Source organism: Panicum virgatum, chromosome 3N (genome assembly GCF_016808335.1).
Source record: "Panicum virgatum strain AP13 chromosome 3N, P.virgatum_v5, whole genome shotgun sequence".
In the NCBI taxonomy this organism is placed as follows: Eukaryota; Viridiplantae; Streptophyta; class Magnoliopsida; order Poales; family Poaceae; genus Panicum; species Panicum virgatum.
This window is the reverse complement of record NC_053147.1, coordinates 24,296,348-24,315,099: the sequence shown is the minus strand read 5'-3', so window position 1 is coordinate 24,315,099 and position 18,752 is coordinate 24,296,348. Positions and strand designations below refer to the sequence as shown.

At 46.2% G+C, this 18,752-nt stretch overlaps 2 protein-coding genes across 3 annotated transcripts; one reads left to right on the top strand and one right to left on the bottom strand.

The window, feature by feature from the left end:
- The first annotated feature begins 6,058 nt into the window (after nt 1-6,058).
- Nucleotides 6,059-7,924, top strand: LOC120665282. The gene is made up of 4 exons (XM_039944805.1): nt 6,059-6,261; nt 6,336-6,539; nt 6,615-7,358; nt 7,433-7,924. Exons 1-4 carry the CDS (start codon nt 6,117-6,119, stop codon nt 7,801-7,803), a joined length of 1,464 nt encoding a protein of 487 aa, XP_039800739.1. The 5' UTR covers nt 6,059-6,116; the 3' UTR covers nt 7,804-7,924.
- A 2,793-nt stretch (nt 7,925-10,717) lies between these two features.
- LOC120665281 (DDB1- and CUL4-associated factor 13-like) lies at nt 10,718-18,589 on the bottom strand. 2 transcript variants are annotated; one of them, XM_039944803.1, is made up of 18 exons: nt 18,153-18,587; nt 17,415-17,648; nt 16,686-16,775; nt 16,488-16,599; nt 15,541-15,568; nt 15,315-15,413; nt 14,737-14,806; nt 14,618-14,652; nt 14,456-14,530; nt 14,277-14,372; nt 13,207-13,270; nt 13,044-13,097; nt 12,855-12,940; nt 12,343-12,403; nt 12,186-12,250; nt 11,735-11,840; nt 11,319-11,407; nt 10,718-11,153 (listed from the first exon to the last, which is right to left on the bottom strand). In XM_039944803.1, exons 1-18 carry the CDS (start codon nt 18,267-18,269, stop codon nt 10,991-10,993), a joined length of 1,644 nt encoding a protein of 547 aa, XP_039800737.1. In that variant the 5' UTR covers nt 18,270-18,587; the 3' UTR covers nt 10,718-10,990. The 2 variants fall into 2 exon arrangements, with proteins under 2 accessions (XP_039800737.1, XP_039800738.1); XM_039944804.1 differs by having other exon boundaries at nt 10,760-11,153; nt 18,279-18,589.
- Between the last annotated feature and the right edge of the window lie 163 nt (nt 18,590-18,752).

Sequence of the window (18,752 nt, the reverse complement as noted above, 5' to 3'; positions counted from 1 at the left end):
TCCTTTTCTTTTTCTTTTTCATTTTTCCATTTTCTTTTCTTTTCTTTTTTTTCCTCCCCTCTCTTCTTCCTTCTCCCTCCTCTGCTCCACTCCCCCGCGCGCGCCCTGAGCGCCGCTCCTCCCGCGCGCTCCACCCACGCCACCTCACACCCTGCTCCCCCTCGCGCGCACGCCCCTCCCTAGCCGAGCACCACGCCGCGCCTAGCCCATCTGGGATGTGCGCACACGCGCGCGCGGACGCCGCCCGCCGCGCCCAGTGCCCCGAGCCGCGGCACTGCACCATGCGACGCCGCCGGCCCCGCGTGCCCGCCCGATCGCCCGTGCACCGACCCTGCTCCCTACCCGCGCGCACCCCTGGCCGCCTCCGCACACTCGGGCACGCGCCCTGTGCACGCACTCCACGCGAGCCGCGACGCCGCTCGCCGCGCACCGCGTAGCCACACCACCCGCCGTGCCGCCCACCGCTGGCGCCCCGCCCTCGCCGCTCGCGCCGTCGTCCCTGCTCCCGCACAGCGCCCGGTCCTGCTCGCCTTGCGCCCCACGTGCACCACCGTGCCGCCCGCCGCTGCCCGCCAAGCCGACGACGCGTCACGTCGCATCGCCGCGCCGCCCGCCGAGCCGCGACGCCGTGAGCTCCGCCGAGCCCACGTGCCCGCCTGACCCGCCGCTGCCCCGCACAGCGCGGCACTGCTCGCCCGCCTCGACGCCCGCGCTACCGCCGCACGCCACTCCGCGACGAGCGAACGTGGCCGGAGCGCCATTACTCCGCCCCGCGCCGCTCGCCGGCCGCCTCACCTACCCCGCTCCGCCTCGCCGACCTAGCACGCCTATAAAAAGGCACCGGCGTCGCTCCTCCACACCCCAAACTGCCACAGCCACCGCCCGCCTTCCCTCCGAGCTCTCTAGCGCCGCCGCCAGGGCCGCCCAGCACCGCCGCCGCCTGACCACGTGAACCCGCCGTCTCGCTCCACCATAGCCCGAGCTAGGTCGGGGAATCGGATCTCCATCCTTCTTCCTCCCTTTTCCCTCTCCTCCCGGTCGCCGCCGTCGGCCAGGACACCGGAATCGGTCGCCGCCGACGCCTAGCGCCGCCTCCCCTGTTCTGCGGGATGGATGAAGGGGAAATAAAGGGCATTTAGCCCAAAACCCCCTCCCCTTCCTTTTATTTCTTAACCCCCCCATCTTTGGTTTTCTTTCAAATAAAACCCTGCCCTTTATAGTAATCACAAACAAAGCCTCTACCACATAAACTTAATTAGACATGGGAACTTACCCTTTTCCCCATATAACCCAAACTTTCCCAGAAATCACAAACAAGTCCCTGAACCACCGATTTAATCCTGATCACCCCATCGCCCTATTATTTTATGCACCAAATGGACCCTGATCAACCCGAAACTTTACCACGCCTCTCATAACTTAGCTTCGATCATGCCATTAGGAAAACTCTCAAAAATATTACTCCGTACTCAATATCTTAATTGCTTCCGAATCGAGCTCAACGATAAGCCTTTTATTTTCTGTGTCTTGATTGTGTGTTTGTTTGTATACGTCGTAGACCACGGTGTGAACGAAGGAGAGCCCGTTGACGAGCAGTACTGCGAGCCCGCGAACAAAGATCAGTTCCGCGACCCCGAGCCCGAAGGACAGTGCTTCGACCAGGACCTCCCCGAAGGCTTCGAAGACGGCAAGTTCAATCTCATCCTTTGATGCATGGTTTTGTCCTAGTTTTTATAAACACAACCTATTGGCCTGTTTTACAAAATTGCATGTGTTTTGCTTGCATGAAAACACGGTTGGATAGCCACCCCTTGATTTGTGATAACCATTCCTTGACTACCTAGATTAATGTCTGATTTTGCTTGGACGTTAATCGAAACTAGAACACTTAGGACATGTTACTCTATGCAACTTGTTTTATAAAGAAAAGGTGTGTGTGTGGGAAGGGATAAAAGTGGGTTTTCGAAAGATGAGTCTAGGCGGGATGGATGGCATTTCAGTGTGATTTGCCGTTGGTGTGATCGTGCCGGTGTGGCAGTGCAAGGAAGGGAGATATCCATCTTGTCACCCCTAAGGACCGAGTTGATGTTACATCTCACCTAACTCCACTATCGCGCAAACCACTCGACCGTTGTATGGGCAACGGCTTAGCATAAATCCCACTAGTTAGTATGATAGCCATCAGGAGAGCTGAGAGCAACGGGTGACTAAGGAGAAGGGATAAGTCCCGGGTGACTTATGCCCCGGTTATACCTAAGTGAACGGTCGAGGACCCCTTGGTGCATCCCGTGATGGCTAGTCAGGTTTAGCTAAGGTGGGTAATGGCTTTGTTGGGATCTGCACCGACACTAAGGTGATTGAGTTGCGGTACCCCGCTTGTGGGTAAAGTTGCACACCTCTGCAGAGTTAAGAATCTATTCGAATAGCCGTGCCCACGGTACTGGGCGAGTTACGGTGTGGTCTCACAACTAGTGTTTACCTTGGGTTGGGCTAGCGTGAGTTGTTTTGGAATTGTACCTGAGCATGTTATTCTGATATAACCCCCCTCCGTGGGTGTGGTTGGACTTGCTGAGTATGTTTGTACTCACCCAATTCTTATTTTTTACAGAAGAAGACCCAGACTTCGTACCAGACGACGCCGAGTAGGGTTATCGTTCTACACCCAACTTTGCCTGTGGAACCGGCCCTGTTCGAGATGTTTTCGCTGGCACAGTACTTTGAGCCCGAGCTAGATCCCATGTGGGTCGCATTCTGGTGTTATGTCGTAGCTTGGTTACTTGTTATTATCATCTGTATCGAGTGTCCTCCTCGGAGATTTTTACGGTAATGAACCATCTGATGTAATAAATGTGGCATCAGCCTCCTGGGACTGATGTTTGTATCACATTTAAGTCTTCTCTTATGAGGGGACGCTTCATATATTTACACGTATCGTTATTTATACAAGTACCTTGGACAACTTTATTAAAACATGTCATTCCTTTGAATCATTATTTAAGAGCATTCCTTTGAAATATATATAAAAAAGAATTATCTCTAGGTCCGTGCTATACAAAATCGGCCACGTATGCATCCAAAAAGACATCAACTGCATATGTCAATATGTGTTTATTTTGCGATTTCCGCTCTTACACACTTTTCGTTTCCGCAATACGGTACTCCCTCCGTTCTTAAATATATGACATCATTGACTTTTTTTCTTCATTTGACTATTCGTCTTTTCTACAAATATTTATACAAATAGCCAAATCTTCAAGTTAGATTTAAGAGACTTTTGATAATAGACGTAAAGGTACTAATTTCATTTTATTTAACTAATTGATTAATTAAATAATATTGGTTAAAATTGAAGAAAAAAGTCAATAATGTCATATAAAAAAAACGGAGGGAGTATCATGTCCGCGCGCAAATATACAAACCCATCAACAAAATACACCCGTACAGTCGCGTAAAAATCGGCCGCACCGCTTCAAACGGGGGCGCAGTGCCTGTGCATGTTACCGAGACCTCCACGGCCGCGCCGCTAGCGCACGCACGCCACACCCGTGAACGCGGCGACAAGGACGCAAGGAGAGCCGAGAGCGGGCGATCGGCCGCCGGTACATACGACGGGATTGTGCAGGTGGCACGCGCGAATGGACAGGACAGGGGGGGCGAGCCGCGAGCGTGATGGATCTGTCTCGTCCTCGTTCTGGCTGCCGTGGCGGGGCGAGCTGCCACGGCCAGTCGGCCAGGGCGCGCTCGTGGTCCGGACCGGTACCGGTTCGGTCCGGTATGAAACCGGTCCAAATTCAAAATTTAAATTTGAATTCAAAAAAATGAAAAATTCCCAAAAAATTCCTAAAAATACTTCAAGGTGCAATGAATCTAATGGTGTCAAATTTTCTCCAAAATTCGTTCATTTAGTATGGTTTTCGGAATTTATAAGTAAAATAAAAAAAGAAAAAGAAAAAAAACCGCGGCCCATTAAGGCCCATCGCGCGGCAGAGGTTATTTAACGTCGCGTGTCCCTCAGCCGAAGCCTCACCAGCGCCTCCCTCACCCGCTCCCCCCTCACTGACCCCTGTCCGCCGCCAGAAGTCGCCGCCCGCCGCTCGAGGCCGGTTAGCCGCTCTCAGATCCCGGCTAACCGGTCTCCCTCACCGGTAAGCCGGACCGGTAGTAGATCTACCGGTCCCGTCCGGTTTTCCGCCCGCGGAGGCCGGTTTACCGGTATGGGGAGGCGGTAAACCGCCGATTAGCGTCGGTAAGCCGCGGTCAGGTTTGTTTTTTTTTTCCCTAGGATTTAGGTGTATTTAGATGTTTTGTTTTAGGATTTAGGTGTATGACTTAGGTATATTTAGAATTTAGGGAAGATTTATTTATATTACATGATTTTTTGCACTATGTAGTAGGTTTTAGCTAGATTTAATTTAGGTGTATTAGATGATTTTTGACACTATAACTTAGGTAGGAGTAAGAATATTAGATGATATATTTTTGTTGTGCATGTATGCAGATAGACAATGGCAAGCAGAGATGTTGTGTGGGAACACGGTGAAAATCTTTATCCCGGATGGCGATGTAACTATTGTCGTACGCAGAAAGGAGGAGGTGGTGCGACTAGATTGAAACAACATTTGGCTGGGCGCGGGGCAGAGGTGATCCATTGCAGGAATGTGCCACCTGATGTGCGGGACTTCTTTCAGCGTGAGTTGGATAGGGCAAAGAAGGCAACTGCTGACCGGGCCCGAGAGAGGTTGAGACGGGAGAAGGCTGCAGCAGAGGGAAACTATCCCGGTGATGAAGAAGATGAGGAGGCTCAGATGCAGCGTGCCATGGATCTATCGAGAGCGGAAGCAGAGTTCCGACGGGGGGTGGAACAGAGAGGAGGTGCATATGAGCGTGGAGGGGGTAGTGGTTCGACGAGGGGGAATGTTATGCAGAGAATGTTTCGAAAGTCCACTTCGCAGAGGGAGAGTCCTGTGGTGGAGGACTATAACTTGGCAGCTGGTGGGAGAAGATGAATGACACAAACAAGGATTGATACAGGCTCCTGGACGCAGAAGGGTAAGAACGCAAAGGAAGCTATTGGTAAAGCTTGGTCAAAGTTTTTCCATATTGCAGGAGTACCTGGAAGACAGGCTGACAGTCCATACTTTATCAGCGCGGTTAGGGAGACACAGAAGTGGGGTAAGTTTTCTTTCATTGCAATGATACCTATAAACTTACATTTTTGTATCTTATGATTTTCATATGGTTGCAGGTGAAGGTATCGCATCACCAACTGGACGGGATATTGATGGCAAGTACCTTGATCAGAATGAGCAAGACTTGAAGACGAGGTACGTAAAGTTTCAGAAAGACTGGCCCTTATTTGGCATCACGTTAATGTGTGATTCATGGACTGGTCCGACGAGGATGAGTGTCATCAACTTTTTGATATATTGCAATGGGGTCATGTGGTTCCATAAGTCTATTGATGCGACTGGAAGAATTCAAAATGCTGCATATTTGTTCAAGGTAGTCCCTCAACCTGTTCCATTCACATTGTGTATGTTTTGTCATGTTACTAAAAAATCCGTCTTCCATTGCAGGAGATTCGAAAGGTGGTGGAAGAGATTGGACCGGAGAATGTCGTGCACGTAGTCACCGACAACGGCTCGAATTACAAAAAAGCATGCAATGAACTACTAAGTGATGTGTATGACCACATAGCTTGGACACCTTGTCTAGCACACACCGTCAATTTGATGTTGAAGGATATAGCTCGAAGGCCTGAACATGGTGTTATCATCAAGCAGTGCAAGCGAATTTCAAATTGGTTACACAATCATGGTCAGTTGAATACAATGATGAGGAACGCAATCGGTGGTGAGTTGGTCAAGTGGAATGCCACTCGATTTGGAACCAACTACATGTTCCTAGAGAGCATTTATCGGAAACGTGATCGTTTCATGCAGTGGATGGCATCTACTGAGTTCCAACACAGCAAATGGGCGAATACCGAAGATGGTAGATTTACTCATGCAAGTTTTTCAAGTATGGAGTGGTGGGATGCATTGAAATATATCATCGACACAGTTCAACCAATATACAAGTTCCTCCGCTTCGCTGATCAGGACAAGAAGCCGAACATGTGCGAAGTCGTGATGGCCTACCAGACTATGAAACAGGAGCTGAAGTCTTTCTTTGGAACAAATGTTTCCACACTGAAAGAGTATGTTGAGGTGGTGGACGAGAGGTTGGATGATGTGTTCATAGGCACGTATGTGGGTCCAGGTAAGCACACATCAGTCGTCTATTTTTAAACTCTATTGAAATAATGCTTATTTGAAGTGATTTATATTTTGCAGCTGCTGTCCTAAATCCGAGGTATGCCTATACGATGGAACCAACTCAACAAATGTTTCGTGGACTTAAGGATACATTTCAGCGCATGACGGATCTCCAGAGCGCCGTCCAGGCATTGCAGGAGCTTGACGTGTTTCGGCAGAAAATTGGCGAGTATAGCAGTGATATGGCAATGCGGATGGCGATGGACCCAAAGACATCCCCATGTAAGAGTTGTTCCGTATAAAATTGTTATTTTCTCTCTTCGAAAATATTGCTTACATACTCGGTTGCACATGCAGCGTCCTGGTGGATGATGTTCGGATCAAGTACTCCAAAACTGCAGTACCTTGCCATGAGGCTTGTTTCACAATGTTGTTCATCCAGTGGATGCGAGCGGAACTGGAGTACTTTTGCCTTGCTGCATACAAAGGTTCGCAATCGGTTGTCGCACAAGAAACTTAATAAGCTTGTCTATGTCAACTACAATCTTCGTCTCCGACTCGAGGAGGTCTCCGGCCCACTGATGCGTGAAGAAGGTGATTTCATTGACCAGCTAGCCCATCTTTCATTCTATGATGAGAAAAATCCGGTGCGGGAATGGATGGAATATGGTAGATCTAACCGGGCTCCAGTTCTGGACGAGGATGATGATGACGGCGACATCCCTCTCCCGTCCCATATTGTCAGAGATCAAATAAACGTGTCAGATCTACGTGAGGCTACGGGGAATGATTCCATCAGCGATTGGGCACGTCAAAATATAGGTGACACTCACCTAGGGAAGAGAAAGTTGCACAAGGGGCCTAAGAAGGGTGACTCGAAGCGTCGAAAAGGCAAAGGAACAGCAAAACCAGTGAGCAGCGACACCGAGACTGATGATGGCGAAGGTGAGCGTAGTCCTCCGTATCAGGAGTCCGAGGATAGCAGCTCGGCCGATGATGGTGATGATGGTGACGGTGCTCAGCCTAATGCTGGTGGTGGAGGTAGTGGTGCTGATGATGCTGCTGGTGGTAGTGGTCATGCTCGTGGTGTTCGTTTCACAGGTATATATTGCACATATAAATACACACATATTTCTGACTATTGACTACTAATTATGAAATATGGTTGATTGCAGGGGAAACTCAGTTCACACATGCTACTCAGGACACCGACCATGGAGCACCGCAATCGCAGAGGAGAACAGGTGGACCGACGGACTATGACAGTCCACAGAACTCTTCTTCCTCCTACAGCGATTCGAGGCACTCTTTTCACTATCCCATTCCTGACATCAGCATGCAGCCACCGACGAGATGGGTGTACGAATGGGAAGACCCCCATTTTTACACTATGTTAGTTCAGGAATGGCAGACAACATCGGCGTGGACGGGCCAAACTTGGCAACACTACAAGGCTGAGCTGCTTAGAGTGCGAGGTATCGCTTTGATGTCCACCGCCGAATACCAAACCGCATCTCAAATGGGGGTCTTCCCATTCCTACGTTGAACTTTTCATTTCATGTGTATAAGTGTATGACTCCGTATTTGTATGCACCCTATTACTATTGTATTTGTATGCATAATTATAACTCATTGCTTTGGTAGGGTCATTTACATTAAAATGTGCATAGCTCATGTCGAAATTTCCTTTTATTTCACACCGGGAATTAATTTTTCAAGCGGCGAAAAAATACTCTAAACAACCGGTATACCGGCCAAACCGGCCGGTATACCGGTGTAACCGGTCGGTATACCGAAGTGAGTCGCAACACAAAACCGGCCGGTATACCGGCCAAACCGGCCGGTATACCGGTATACCCGGCCGGTATACCGGTCGGAACCGCCACCACGGTAAAATTTGAATTCAAATTCGCATTTGACCGGTTCCGACCGGTAACCGGCCTAACCGGACCGGTAAACCGGTACCGGAGCCCGGCGGTTAGGCCGGTCCGGTCGGGAAATTGAACCCTGGCCGCGCCACGGCGCTTTGTCGCTTCCCGGCGGAGGCGCGGCAGCCTGACAGAGTGAGCCGCTCGCGCGGGAACACTTGGCGGCGGCAGCGGGATGCGCGCGGCCAGCGGTGTCAGGGTCTCGGATCGGCGCAGTAGGTAGAGCAGGCGAGCAGCCGCGAGCCCACGAGAACGGCTTTGTTTGACATTCTACAAAAATAGCGTGTACGTTTTTTTCGAAAAAAATATCTCACATGCATGAAGTATTAACTGGAGTCTATTTGTAAAAAAATTTTAGAGATAGATGTAACTCTTCACGACGAATCGGTAATTAATCGATAATTGGCTACAGTGATGCTACAGTAACAATCCTCTGATTGCGCGGTCAAAGGTCTTATTAGATTTTTTAAAGTCACTAGCGCGGGGTTCTAGAGTTGGTTTTGTAAACTAACTTTGTTTGACATCATAATTAACGGCTAAAATATTACTATTCATTAACACGTTAAAATCCTAATGCGAAGCCAACGTACTGTTGACCGTCCACACGTTTTTTCCGTGAGCCCCCCGCATCTTCCGTGAGAGTTTGTTCGCGAACAAGTTTTGTGTACCGTAACGGCACACGCTGAAATGGAGCACGGGCTGGTCGCAGGCTCGCAGCAAGCCCAGCAGGCCGAAAGCTCGCGCTCCGCTAGGCCGACCTGGCTGGGCCCAGAAGCATCTCATACAGGCCACAGGCCACAGCCCACTAGGCTGTCCCGGCGTAGGCCGGGCCTGGCCGCAGATGGGCCTTCTGCCACTGCATGCTGCTGCTCGGGTCGCTCGCAGCCCCCGCTGTTACTCAAGCAGGCAGCCCTTTTGTTTTGTCGCACTGCAGCAGTACGTACTAGTGGCTACTGCCGCCCCTGCCCTACTTAACTGCAAGTATTTCCCTCTCACGTCGTGTATGTGTGTATGTGTGTGCTGTAACTGTAATACTCTCGATCGCTTCTAATGCACATACGCATCATACCATATATAAGCAATGAAATGCATGGCCACCCATCACCACGTGCTATGTTTCTTACTTTTTTTTTTGATAATACATATCTGTATTGCTTAGATAAGGAAACGTACACAGACAAAGACATACAAACACGTACGAAAAGGATACGGAAGCAGCTAATACAGCCAAACTTCGCAAAGGACCCTAAACATAAGGAAAATTACAAAGAAGCCCCTGAATCCTTCACGAATCCTTTGCTCTCACCCTCCTCCTCGTCAGACATCGCCGCCAGAGAAGAAGGCGACCTCCACCGTGAACTGGAGAGGTTCCATCGCACACATGCTTTTGTAGGAGTTGAAGTAGAAAAGACCGTCGGTGATCGTCCATCGATCGGGGCCTCGCCCCAACCTCACCAGCCCCTGGATCGGCGCCCGCCAACGGCGACCATCACAGCCGAGGAAAGAGCGAGCAAGAGCTAGCCGCCAATCTAGCACATCACTCTCAGCCCGCTCCACACCTATGCAAAAGTTGTCCCGGTCCCGCTGTTGATGTCGAGAAAGAACGGCAGCAGGGTGAGGAAGAAGGGGGGGGATTATTCTCCTGCGCCGCCGTCGCCAGTGCCTCGCCGAGGTTGCCAGGAAGTACAACCGCAGAGGATCACCCTCACCACAAGACCTAGCTTCACCAAATGTTCCCGACGGCGAGCACAACCTAGGACTAGGGGAGTAGCTACCTATTCTATATACACCCGCACGTCGATTCCCCGACCCCGCTCCATCTCCGACGCCGCTCCAGCCACCGGAGAAAGAGGGGGCCGGCGGAAGAGAGCTTTCCACCTCCTTCTAGCCCCTAACAACTGTAGCTGGGGGAAAGGATGGAAGGACCGGTAAGTTATTTTTTTTTTCAGCTGCTGTGTTTCTTACCAGCTACATACTGCTAGGTGCATGTCACCTCGGATATATGAAAAACTCACCTTATTCATTCCTGGACGTTGATGAAATCAGACGGGTTCAGTCAGGTCAGGTCAACAACCAACTGTCGCTTTAAAAAAAAATCAACCAACTGTCAAATGACATTCTTTGCGGGTGGTAGACGGCCTTAAATTTTAGTCTAGATAACGTAAGAGTCCTAGTATCTAGATATATTAATCAAAATTTAGTTAAATTTTAGTCTAGATAATATTAGTCTAAGTATATAGGATAAATTTCATCTACACTCGTGTGTAGCTACTCTCACCATCAGTACACCACCGTGCTAATGTCCACATACTCATTTATTTGAGTATGTTCATATACTAATTCTAACATATTTCAAAGGGATATATAAAAAATTTCAAAAGCATCCCTACTTTTTAAATATATTATGATTATACCATATTACTAGTATATAAAAATGAATATGTCGACATACCATAGGTATAGTCACATACTCAGTGTATATACCCTCATAGATGGTCTAGTATGATCACATACTCCACATGCATGCTCTTTGTTAAATCAAATATATATACTACGCCTTGAGATACACACGTGTGAGTGGCTACACATGCTCGCTCTGATCTTATAGGAGAAATGTTTTGGAATTCAGTGACCATCTGGATACACCATGCATATACGTAAACAACAATGCAAAACTTCAGCTAGTGGTCCCAATTCTCAATCGATACATTAATTCTCAACATAGTGACACACACTACAGCAATCTCCACGATAACTAGACGTTTGGGGGCCAACATAAACAGCACGGCCCTGCAAACCCTACGCCTACTCAACTTCTTTGATGATCCTTCGCTTCCTGAAGGGCTGCCCGGGCATGCTCCCTGGAGCGCTGTGCTTTCGCCTCCTCTCCTCTTTCCGGTTCTCGGCTTCAACCATCGTACGCCGTAGGTTGGCCGCCTTGTAGATCGGCTTCGGCAGGTGTCTATGCCTGCAATAACAAAGCAATGATGCAACTTTTCAGCAAACTCAATGGTCAGACACACAAGACTTGCTCATCAACTACACTACTTGCTCAAAATTAAACAGAAAATTGTATATTCCATCAAGTGAGATTCCCCCATGCATGCCAAAAAACAAGGTAATACTAGCTTACCGCACAATCCGCTTCACTTCTGGGAGGTGCTTATATCGCTCCTTCACAGCATCCAGGTATTCTTGCTTTTTGCGCTCCCGTGGAAGAAGCTGCAAAAGACAAGACATTTGTTGACCATCACATACAAGACTCGTCAAACGAAACGTTAATAAACTCTCCCCTAGAGACCCTGCACAGCTGATGATATTATTTTTCCCATAAACTAACAAAGAAATCATCAAGCACCAATGGTACTAGTGCAAACATATAGGTATCCATAACCTAATAACAGAAAAAGAGGCCAGATGCCTCGTGAACTTGCCAAAACAAAAAAGGCTACCACCTGAAATCAGCAAGGCCCCTGAACAAAAGCAGGTAACAAACATGGCCAAACATAACACCAACTTGCAAGCAGTGAGTGCCATTAAAAAACTTACAACTCCAAGTTGTTCCGAAGCTTTGGATTTCCACAGCCGAAGATTTGTATCATCACTGCCAGAGACTAGATATGTCCCGTCGTAGGTGTACTTCACACAAAATACCCTTCAAAGTAGCAGGAGATATCTTTCAGAAAAATATGCATAGAATGGAAATATAATGATCTCATTGGTAGTGAACTACTTTCTGAAATCTGAAACTATATAGAAAACAAATTTGGTTCAAGTCTGCAACCCATGCTCCATCTGGAAACCTATATCAACAAACGAACATCCCAACCAATCCACTCAGATCATTAAGGTGGTACTTGGTCTCAAAGAAAAGAAGAGGTAGAGGCTGTAAGTTAAGCGTAAAGTACCAGTCCGATCTTTGGTCTAAGAATGAGGGCACCGACAGTAACTAAAGGGGAAAAAACAGGGACGCCAAAATAATGTAGTAATGAAGAAGAACCTTTGCATCCTCTTGGTGTGGTAAATCTCTCTGCTATGATCACCAAGATAATTAAAAATCCTTACCTGCAAAAGTATTATATACATGTCACCGAATAGAAATCACAAATACATACTCAGAGTGGAACTCATTGTAAGATCTTTAGGAGTTAACATACTGTTCTATCATAGGAACCAGTAATAAATTCACGCCCAGTTGGTGAGTAGTCAATATCCATCCTGAAAATCCAAATTCATGTAAGACGGCCCAGCAAATTAAAAGAAGAAACTAAAGTTCCATGCTACCAATGTGACAAGTACAGGTCAACCACATGAAATGATTTCTTTTGTGCTTATGAGGAGCTAATGCAACATCTGCATCTTCAAAAGGTTAATCAAGACATGAATGATCAATTGCAAGACAAAGTAGCAACCCCAGCACAGAATTGACTAATTGAGTGCCAAATCCAGTTTGCTTTTTCTATGTACCCTTCGATTTACTCCAATGTTCCTCAAATTGATAAGAGATACATGCCAACCAGCGCAATATTCATAGGTTCTTCTATCTTTCCACACTATTCATATGCTCTTCATATCGATAAGAGATAAATGCTAGTCAGGATAATAAATCTTCACAGCCACATCCACTTAAAAAATACCATAGAAGATAATTTTTCTAAAAAACACTTACACTGCTGAAACATGGCCTTTGTGAACAATTTTGGCTTCATCTAGCCTTCTAGCATCAAAGGAGTAGCAGTTTGTGTCTTCATTTGCCTAGCAACAAAAAACTTGACAACTTCAGTTCCCTAAATGCTGGAGTGCAGACTTGGCAAATATTTTAGAGTATGGGAATTAAAAAATAGAATGTAAATCTTACAGCAGTGAAGTTCATGGGCTCCCTAGGGTTCCAGCATACTGAATTGCACCTTGTCTGCATAAGCAAAGCATAAATAAGATTGCACACAATTCAGCAGGTAGGGAAATAGAGGATAGAAGAAATATATATTTGTCAAGATTTGAAAAGTGAGAATTCAACAAACCTTCATTATTAGCTTTCTAGCTGGAGATGACATGCGCAGGTCATAAAGTGTTAGACTCCGATCACTGGAAAAAATGATACAACAAGAGTTAGTGATCCCTAGAGCATTCTTTTTCATGAACACAGATCCCAAATGTTCTCTTCATTAAGATGTTACGTATGTACTGATCTCCAGGACTATGTTGACATTGAGAACGAGCGCTAGCTTGGTTGGTAGCGCTGCTGGTGTGCAGCCTGCCCGCCAGCGTTCGAACCCTGGGTTCGACACTGGTGTTTCTCACCAACTCACTGGGGTTTTCCCCCAGTTAAACTCTGCAGCCTCTCATGCGTGGAGGCACAAAGGGATTGCGACGCGCCCGTCGCCTACAGAGTCATCCGGTGATCTCAAGGTGGACGCGGTTTGTTGATCTGAGTTTAGTTGTAGGTCTGTTTGTACATGTAAGGTGTGAGTGAGGTGTACGTATGTAGGGTGGGTGTGCGTGCATGTATGAACGGATACTATAGTTGTACGCCGCTGAGAAGCTTAAAAAAAAGGACTATGTTGACATCAAAATATTGTTAAGCAATTTATAGTGACCACAGCAAAAAAAACAACAATTTGCTCCTTGACAGCGAGGTAACTACCAGTGTGAAGACAGTTTAGAACTCATATAGTGAAACTACCCAAACCATAACTGGGCTATTGTGGTAACTACCTGTGTGAAGACAGTTTAGAACTAGTGAAACTACCCCAACCATAAATGGGCTATTGTGGAAAGGTCTTCCTCTTCCCAACAAGCAAAGATATCTAATCCTCTTGCTGATACCAGCACAGATTTGTGAGATGTGGTCATGTCAATCAGCGTGATTGACCTCGGAAATTAAGATTGATAAGAAAGGAACTGAGGTCCTACTCATACACAAGTTAAAAATTGACAAGAAGAAATGGTATTAAGGTTACTGAGCACAAAAGGAAACAGCAAAATACACATTCAGTTCATTCAAGTTATTGCATGCTTCCCTGGGTTTCATAAAACCATAGCAAAACAATTTGAAACACATCAAAATTTGCAGATAAAGTAGCAAATTTACCTGGCTGATGTAATCAAAATATTACAGTCTCCAGGATCAAAGCGCACCGAAAGAACTGTATCTTTACCCCATTCAAAGCTATTTATTGGCTCCGACCTATGCAAATGAAATGAGCATTGATGCTGGTAACACATAGAAATAACGATGAAATTTCTATAAATGAATCATTAAGATTATACCTGTTAGGATCCCATATATCAACTTGAGCACCAACAGTAGCAAAAAGATTACCGTCCCACTGGTGGTCAGCACCCCTAAAAGTATTGAGCACAAAGATTATTATTAAATTTTTTGTAAAAAATGAGAGGGCGCTAAGGTATGACAAAATATGATGCTCTCACCAGAATGCATGCTTCCAGGTGTAGACTGCTGATGGCTGCAAACCAAATTAGTGAATTGAACAAGTGAGAAACAGAATTAGAGTACAATGAAAAGAATAACTGTCTATCAAGTGACATGCCTGGGAAGTATCTCTAGTATGGTCACTAGTGTCCACCATTTTAAGCATTGGAACTTTCCAGAGTCGAACACTGCAACCAACGAGTATAAGTGTATGGAAATAACGCAGAAAGCAGAAATAATGAAGTTGCTATACTCTACTCCTGGAAACACTATAGTTTCTTAAAATTAATTTGAGTTTAGATAGCACATGCATAATCTGTAAACCAACATGTCACGGGCAGGCAGCCTAAGCTTCTTAGTACAAATGGTTCTTAGGAAAATCTAAAAAAAAAAAATTTGAGTTTAGACAGCACATGCATAATCTGTAAACCAACATGTCATGGGCAGGAAGCCTAAGCTCCTTAGTACAAATGGTTCTTATGCAAATCTACAAAACTACTCGATATATAGGCTATCAGGTGACGCTCTAAACTATCAGCACCTTTAGCTTTACTATCCCAAAGCCACCAATTATGCCTGGAGTAAGTGCTCCTAAGCTGTACGCAAGTGCATAAGATGTACTGCTACCTGAACCCCATGGACACTAGAACACTTCTTTCTAAGAGACAAAGAGAGTGATATACATAGTTTACTTACGTGCAGTCCACGCCACATGATACAAGAAGATCACCATCCGTAGATGTTGTTAGACCTCTTACAGCACCTTGGTGTCCAGGGAACTGGCAAACTGTCTTCCTGTTGTTGTTGTTGTAAAAGTATTAAAAAATATTTTCATCTAGATCCAGGAATTAATTGACAAAACGGATATCAAATGTTAAACACAAAAGGTAATCCTCTGTGAAGTAGATTAGAGCAACAGTACCTTGCAGAAATGTCCCAAAGGCGAATATCTGCCAAGAAAACAAAAAGATTAGATTTTACCATGTATTATCAAACCTTCAAGTTGATTGATAGATAAAGGTATAGCATGATTCTGATTTTTCATGTCAAGAATGCAAAATAATGTAGACAATGAACTATGTTCAACAATTAAGGAGTGGTTGAATAAAAAAGATCAGGTGGCAAAATTGCATACAATGGCTACACGCATGCAGCATTTGTAAATATATGACACGTAGTCCACCAATATGGAATAACTTTTCTGTAGCGCTATGCCGAGCCCTCAGACCAACATATATCTATGTTTCCTCTGTGTGTGGGTGGCTCTGTGGAATTGAACTGAACGCTAAACAGGTCTCTAACTGGCAGTAGCAATGTTGTGTTTGCTCTTGGTCATTCACATTATACATCACTTTTCTAGGTATCAATTCCTGATAATTCTGTCTTACCACAGAATTGCAGTAGCATGCACAATAGGTAACAGAAGGCAATTGAATTACCATAGACTGCATGCTAGACGCGCCATGTTACAGTCTCTTGATAAGTGCAAAGCATGCTTAACCGCCCTTACAAAAGGTCCATATTTTATTTCGTAAATACACTTAAATAGCATTACATGCTAAAACACCACTGAACCAGAGGATGGAACAGGTGCCTATGCAGGAGAAGAATATGGTGAGATTTCACCAGAAACAGTTAGACAGTTACAAGATGCAAATGAACTCAGGAATACAAACTCTCATTAGTATCACACTATCACTATCACCAATAAGACTGACACTAAAAAGTCGCAACACCATAAGCTTGTAATGTGTGCTTGTATGGTATAAGTTAGATTCAATTAATTCATTTACTCAATAAGCAAACAACACTGTGCAAACAACGTCAGTCAAAAAGATAAAAGCTACTAGTCATGAAGTAGGTAATTACCTCCATCCATTGAACCAGAAAATATTGCTTTCAAATGATTGGGGTTCTTGGCCATGCACGATACCGCATCAATATGACCATCCATAGCTCCAATAAATGGCTTAGCAAATATCTGCAGAACAAGGGCAGAAAATCTCACTTACAACAAAAAAGCAACAAAACAAAACATGAATTCAAGGGAAGGAAAAAGAGACGTACCTTCTCTAACTTTGCAGCATTAAGTGCCCGAGTGTACTCAACGGCTTTCTCTTGACTACGAAGCCCTGGATCATAGTTGCGGAATACTTTCTGTTGAGAGTAGCAAGTGCAATTGGGAACATCAGTGGTGGAGGAAAGTAATATTTCAATGCCTAAACAATTGGCAAACAATTGGGTTATTTTTGGAAGACTTCAAGATGGAAGAGGCATCCAATAAACTAAAAAGATTATTATTTCATAATTATTCAAACCATCTTTTACATTTGATGGTGCATGCTGAAGATTTCAAATTATATTACAATTATGCTGAAACAGCAATTTGACACTTATCTAGTTTCTATATCTATATCGCTGGAAGATTTCAAGGCGTACGGGAGTCTCTGCTACAGTTTGCTGCTATTCGCGAATGGAAGATGGCCACCTGTTTCATCAAGAAACTTGGCGCGTGCTGAATTAAGCAGTTACACCTCAATGGAATTTACAAGAGGGCGGCCTAATTGTCAAATTGGTTGAGAAATTAGGAGCATCTTATCGAGGGGAACATAATTTTGACAGAAGGGGATTGAACTGCTCCCTCAAAAATTTTCTGCCATAAATAAATATTTTTCACTAGACAGGACCAACAACAACCAAAAATTAAATAGAAGTGAGCTGACTACGCCACTATCTCACAGGGTGGAAAGGTAAATGAACAAATTCTACGCTGCTACGAGTTTTGTTAGATAATACCTGCAGGTCCTGCCTGCGGTCGCGCGTGAACTCTTCGGTGGAGCGCGATATCACCTTCACCCTCATCGTGCCCGCGGGATCGGCGAGGCAGGAGAGCACTTGGCGAGAAGAAGCAGGCGAGGAGCTATGATTTTGAGCCGCACACAGCCGCACAGCAAGCTTCCCGTCCTCCAAACGCTCGTCCGCTGCCACTGCCGTCGAGAGAAAAGGCTTCTCCGTCACCCTGCAAGTGGGCTGGGAATCGAGCCATACCCACACCAATCCATTCTCATGAGGAAAATTAATATTACCCACTCCACTCCAAACCTCCACCACCACACACCAACCCAACCCAAACATTTCAGCTCATAATGTAATAAACTACTAGCCAAACTACAGTTCAACCCAATAAGAACCCATTTCCCAAATTGTTAGGGCATGGGTGAAAAGCACATGATTCATAAGGTTCAAAAAATCAGAGTTCAAAAGGAAAACTTCCACGTTCATAAATGAGCTTGAAGACTGATTTTACAAGTTCATATACATTTATTAAGGATTGGATGATGTACAAATCTTGCTTTTTGATATGTAATAGCACGACATTAAATTCCCTGTTTGCATGATAAACTGCTATCTAAACTGCCCTACACGTTTGCTTGGGATGTCAATAGAGAGCTCATCCAAGCTGGGCATCCCTTCAGCCTTTATCCCCTCGCCACATACAAGAAACTGATTCGCCACAATGAACGATCCACATACACGAATTGCAACTCCAGTTTCACCGCAAACTGAAATCTGCAGCAGCATAATCTTTCTCACCCACACAAGACGAGCGACCCGCAACTGCAAGAAGGGAAGGAAAGGGAAGAGAAGCATGTGTCAGACCCGAGAAGGACAAAGATATAGGCAGCCTTTGCTGCGGCTTGCCCCGGTCGCCGGGATTCCGAGCGGAGGGCGAGGGAGTTCGCTCCAGGCCTCCTTGGAGTAGTAGTAATAGAAGAGATCGTAGGGCAGTGGGCAGTGGTGGTGCAGCGCCGCGCCGCGGCTTATCCAGGCGAGCGAGGAGAGGAAGCTCAAGGGGAGGCGGATGCGTGGCGGCGGCAGAACGGAGGCGGCGGCGTGGCGGCGGAAGGGAGGCGGAGGGCGTGGTGGCGGCTGAACTCGGAAGGGAGAGGAGCCCAGTACTATGGGAACCTCTAACACACAGCCCACGACGGCCCAGTACCTAGGGTATCTCAGGACACAGCAGCAGCCTGGTAAGTATGTTTTCCTCCAAACCGTTACCGCAGGCGGCCCACCGAACCGACCCGGCGGAGCAGGGCGGCGCCCCATCTTCCGTGCAACACACGCGCACAGCGC

Coding starts and splice junctions, on each gene's coding strand:
- LOC120665281 (XM_039944803.1), bottom strand. CDS start 18,269: ATGCTTCTCTTCCCTTTCCTTCCCTTCTTGCAGTTGCGGGTCGCTCGT. Junction 12,404..12,854: donor AAAGGCCATGTTTCAGCAGT/GTAAGTGTTTTT, acceptor TTGGATTTTCAG/GATGGATATTGACTACTCAC. Junction 12,251..12,342: donor CTGGTTCCTATGATAGAACA/GTATGTTAACTC, acceptor ATACTTTTGCAG/GTAAGGATTTTTAATTATCT.
- LOC120665282 (XM_039944805.1), top strand. CDS start 6,117: ATGTGCGAAGTCGTGATGGCCTACCAGACTATGAAACAGGAGCTGAAG. Junction 6,540..6,614: donor GGACCCAAAGACATCCCCAT/GTAAGAGTTGTT, acceptor TTGCACATGCAG/CGTCCTGGTGGATGATGTTC. Junction 7,359..7,432: donor TCGTGGTGTTCGTTTCACAG/GTATATATTGCA, acceptor GGTTGATTGCAG/GGGAAACTCAGTTCACACAT.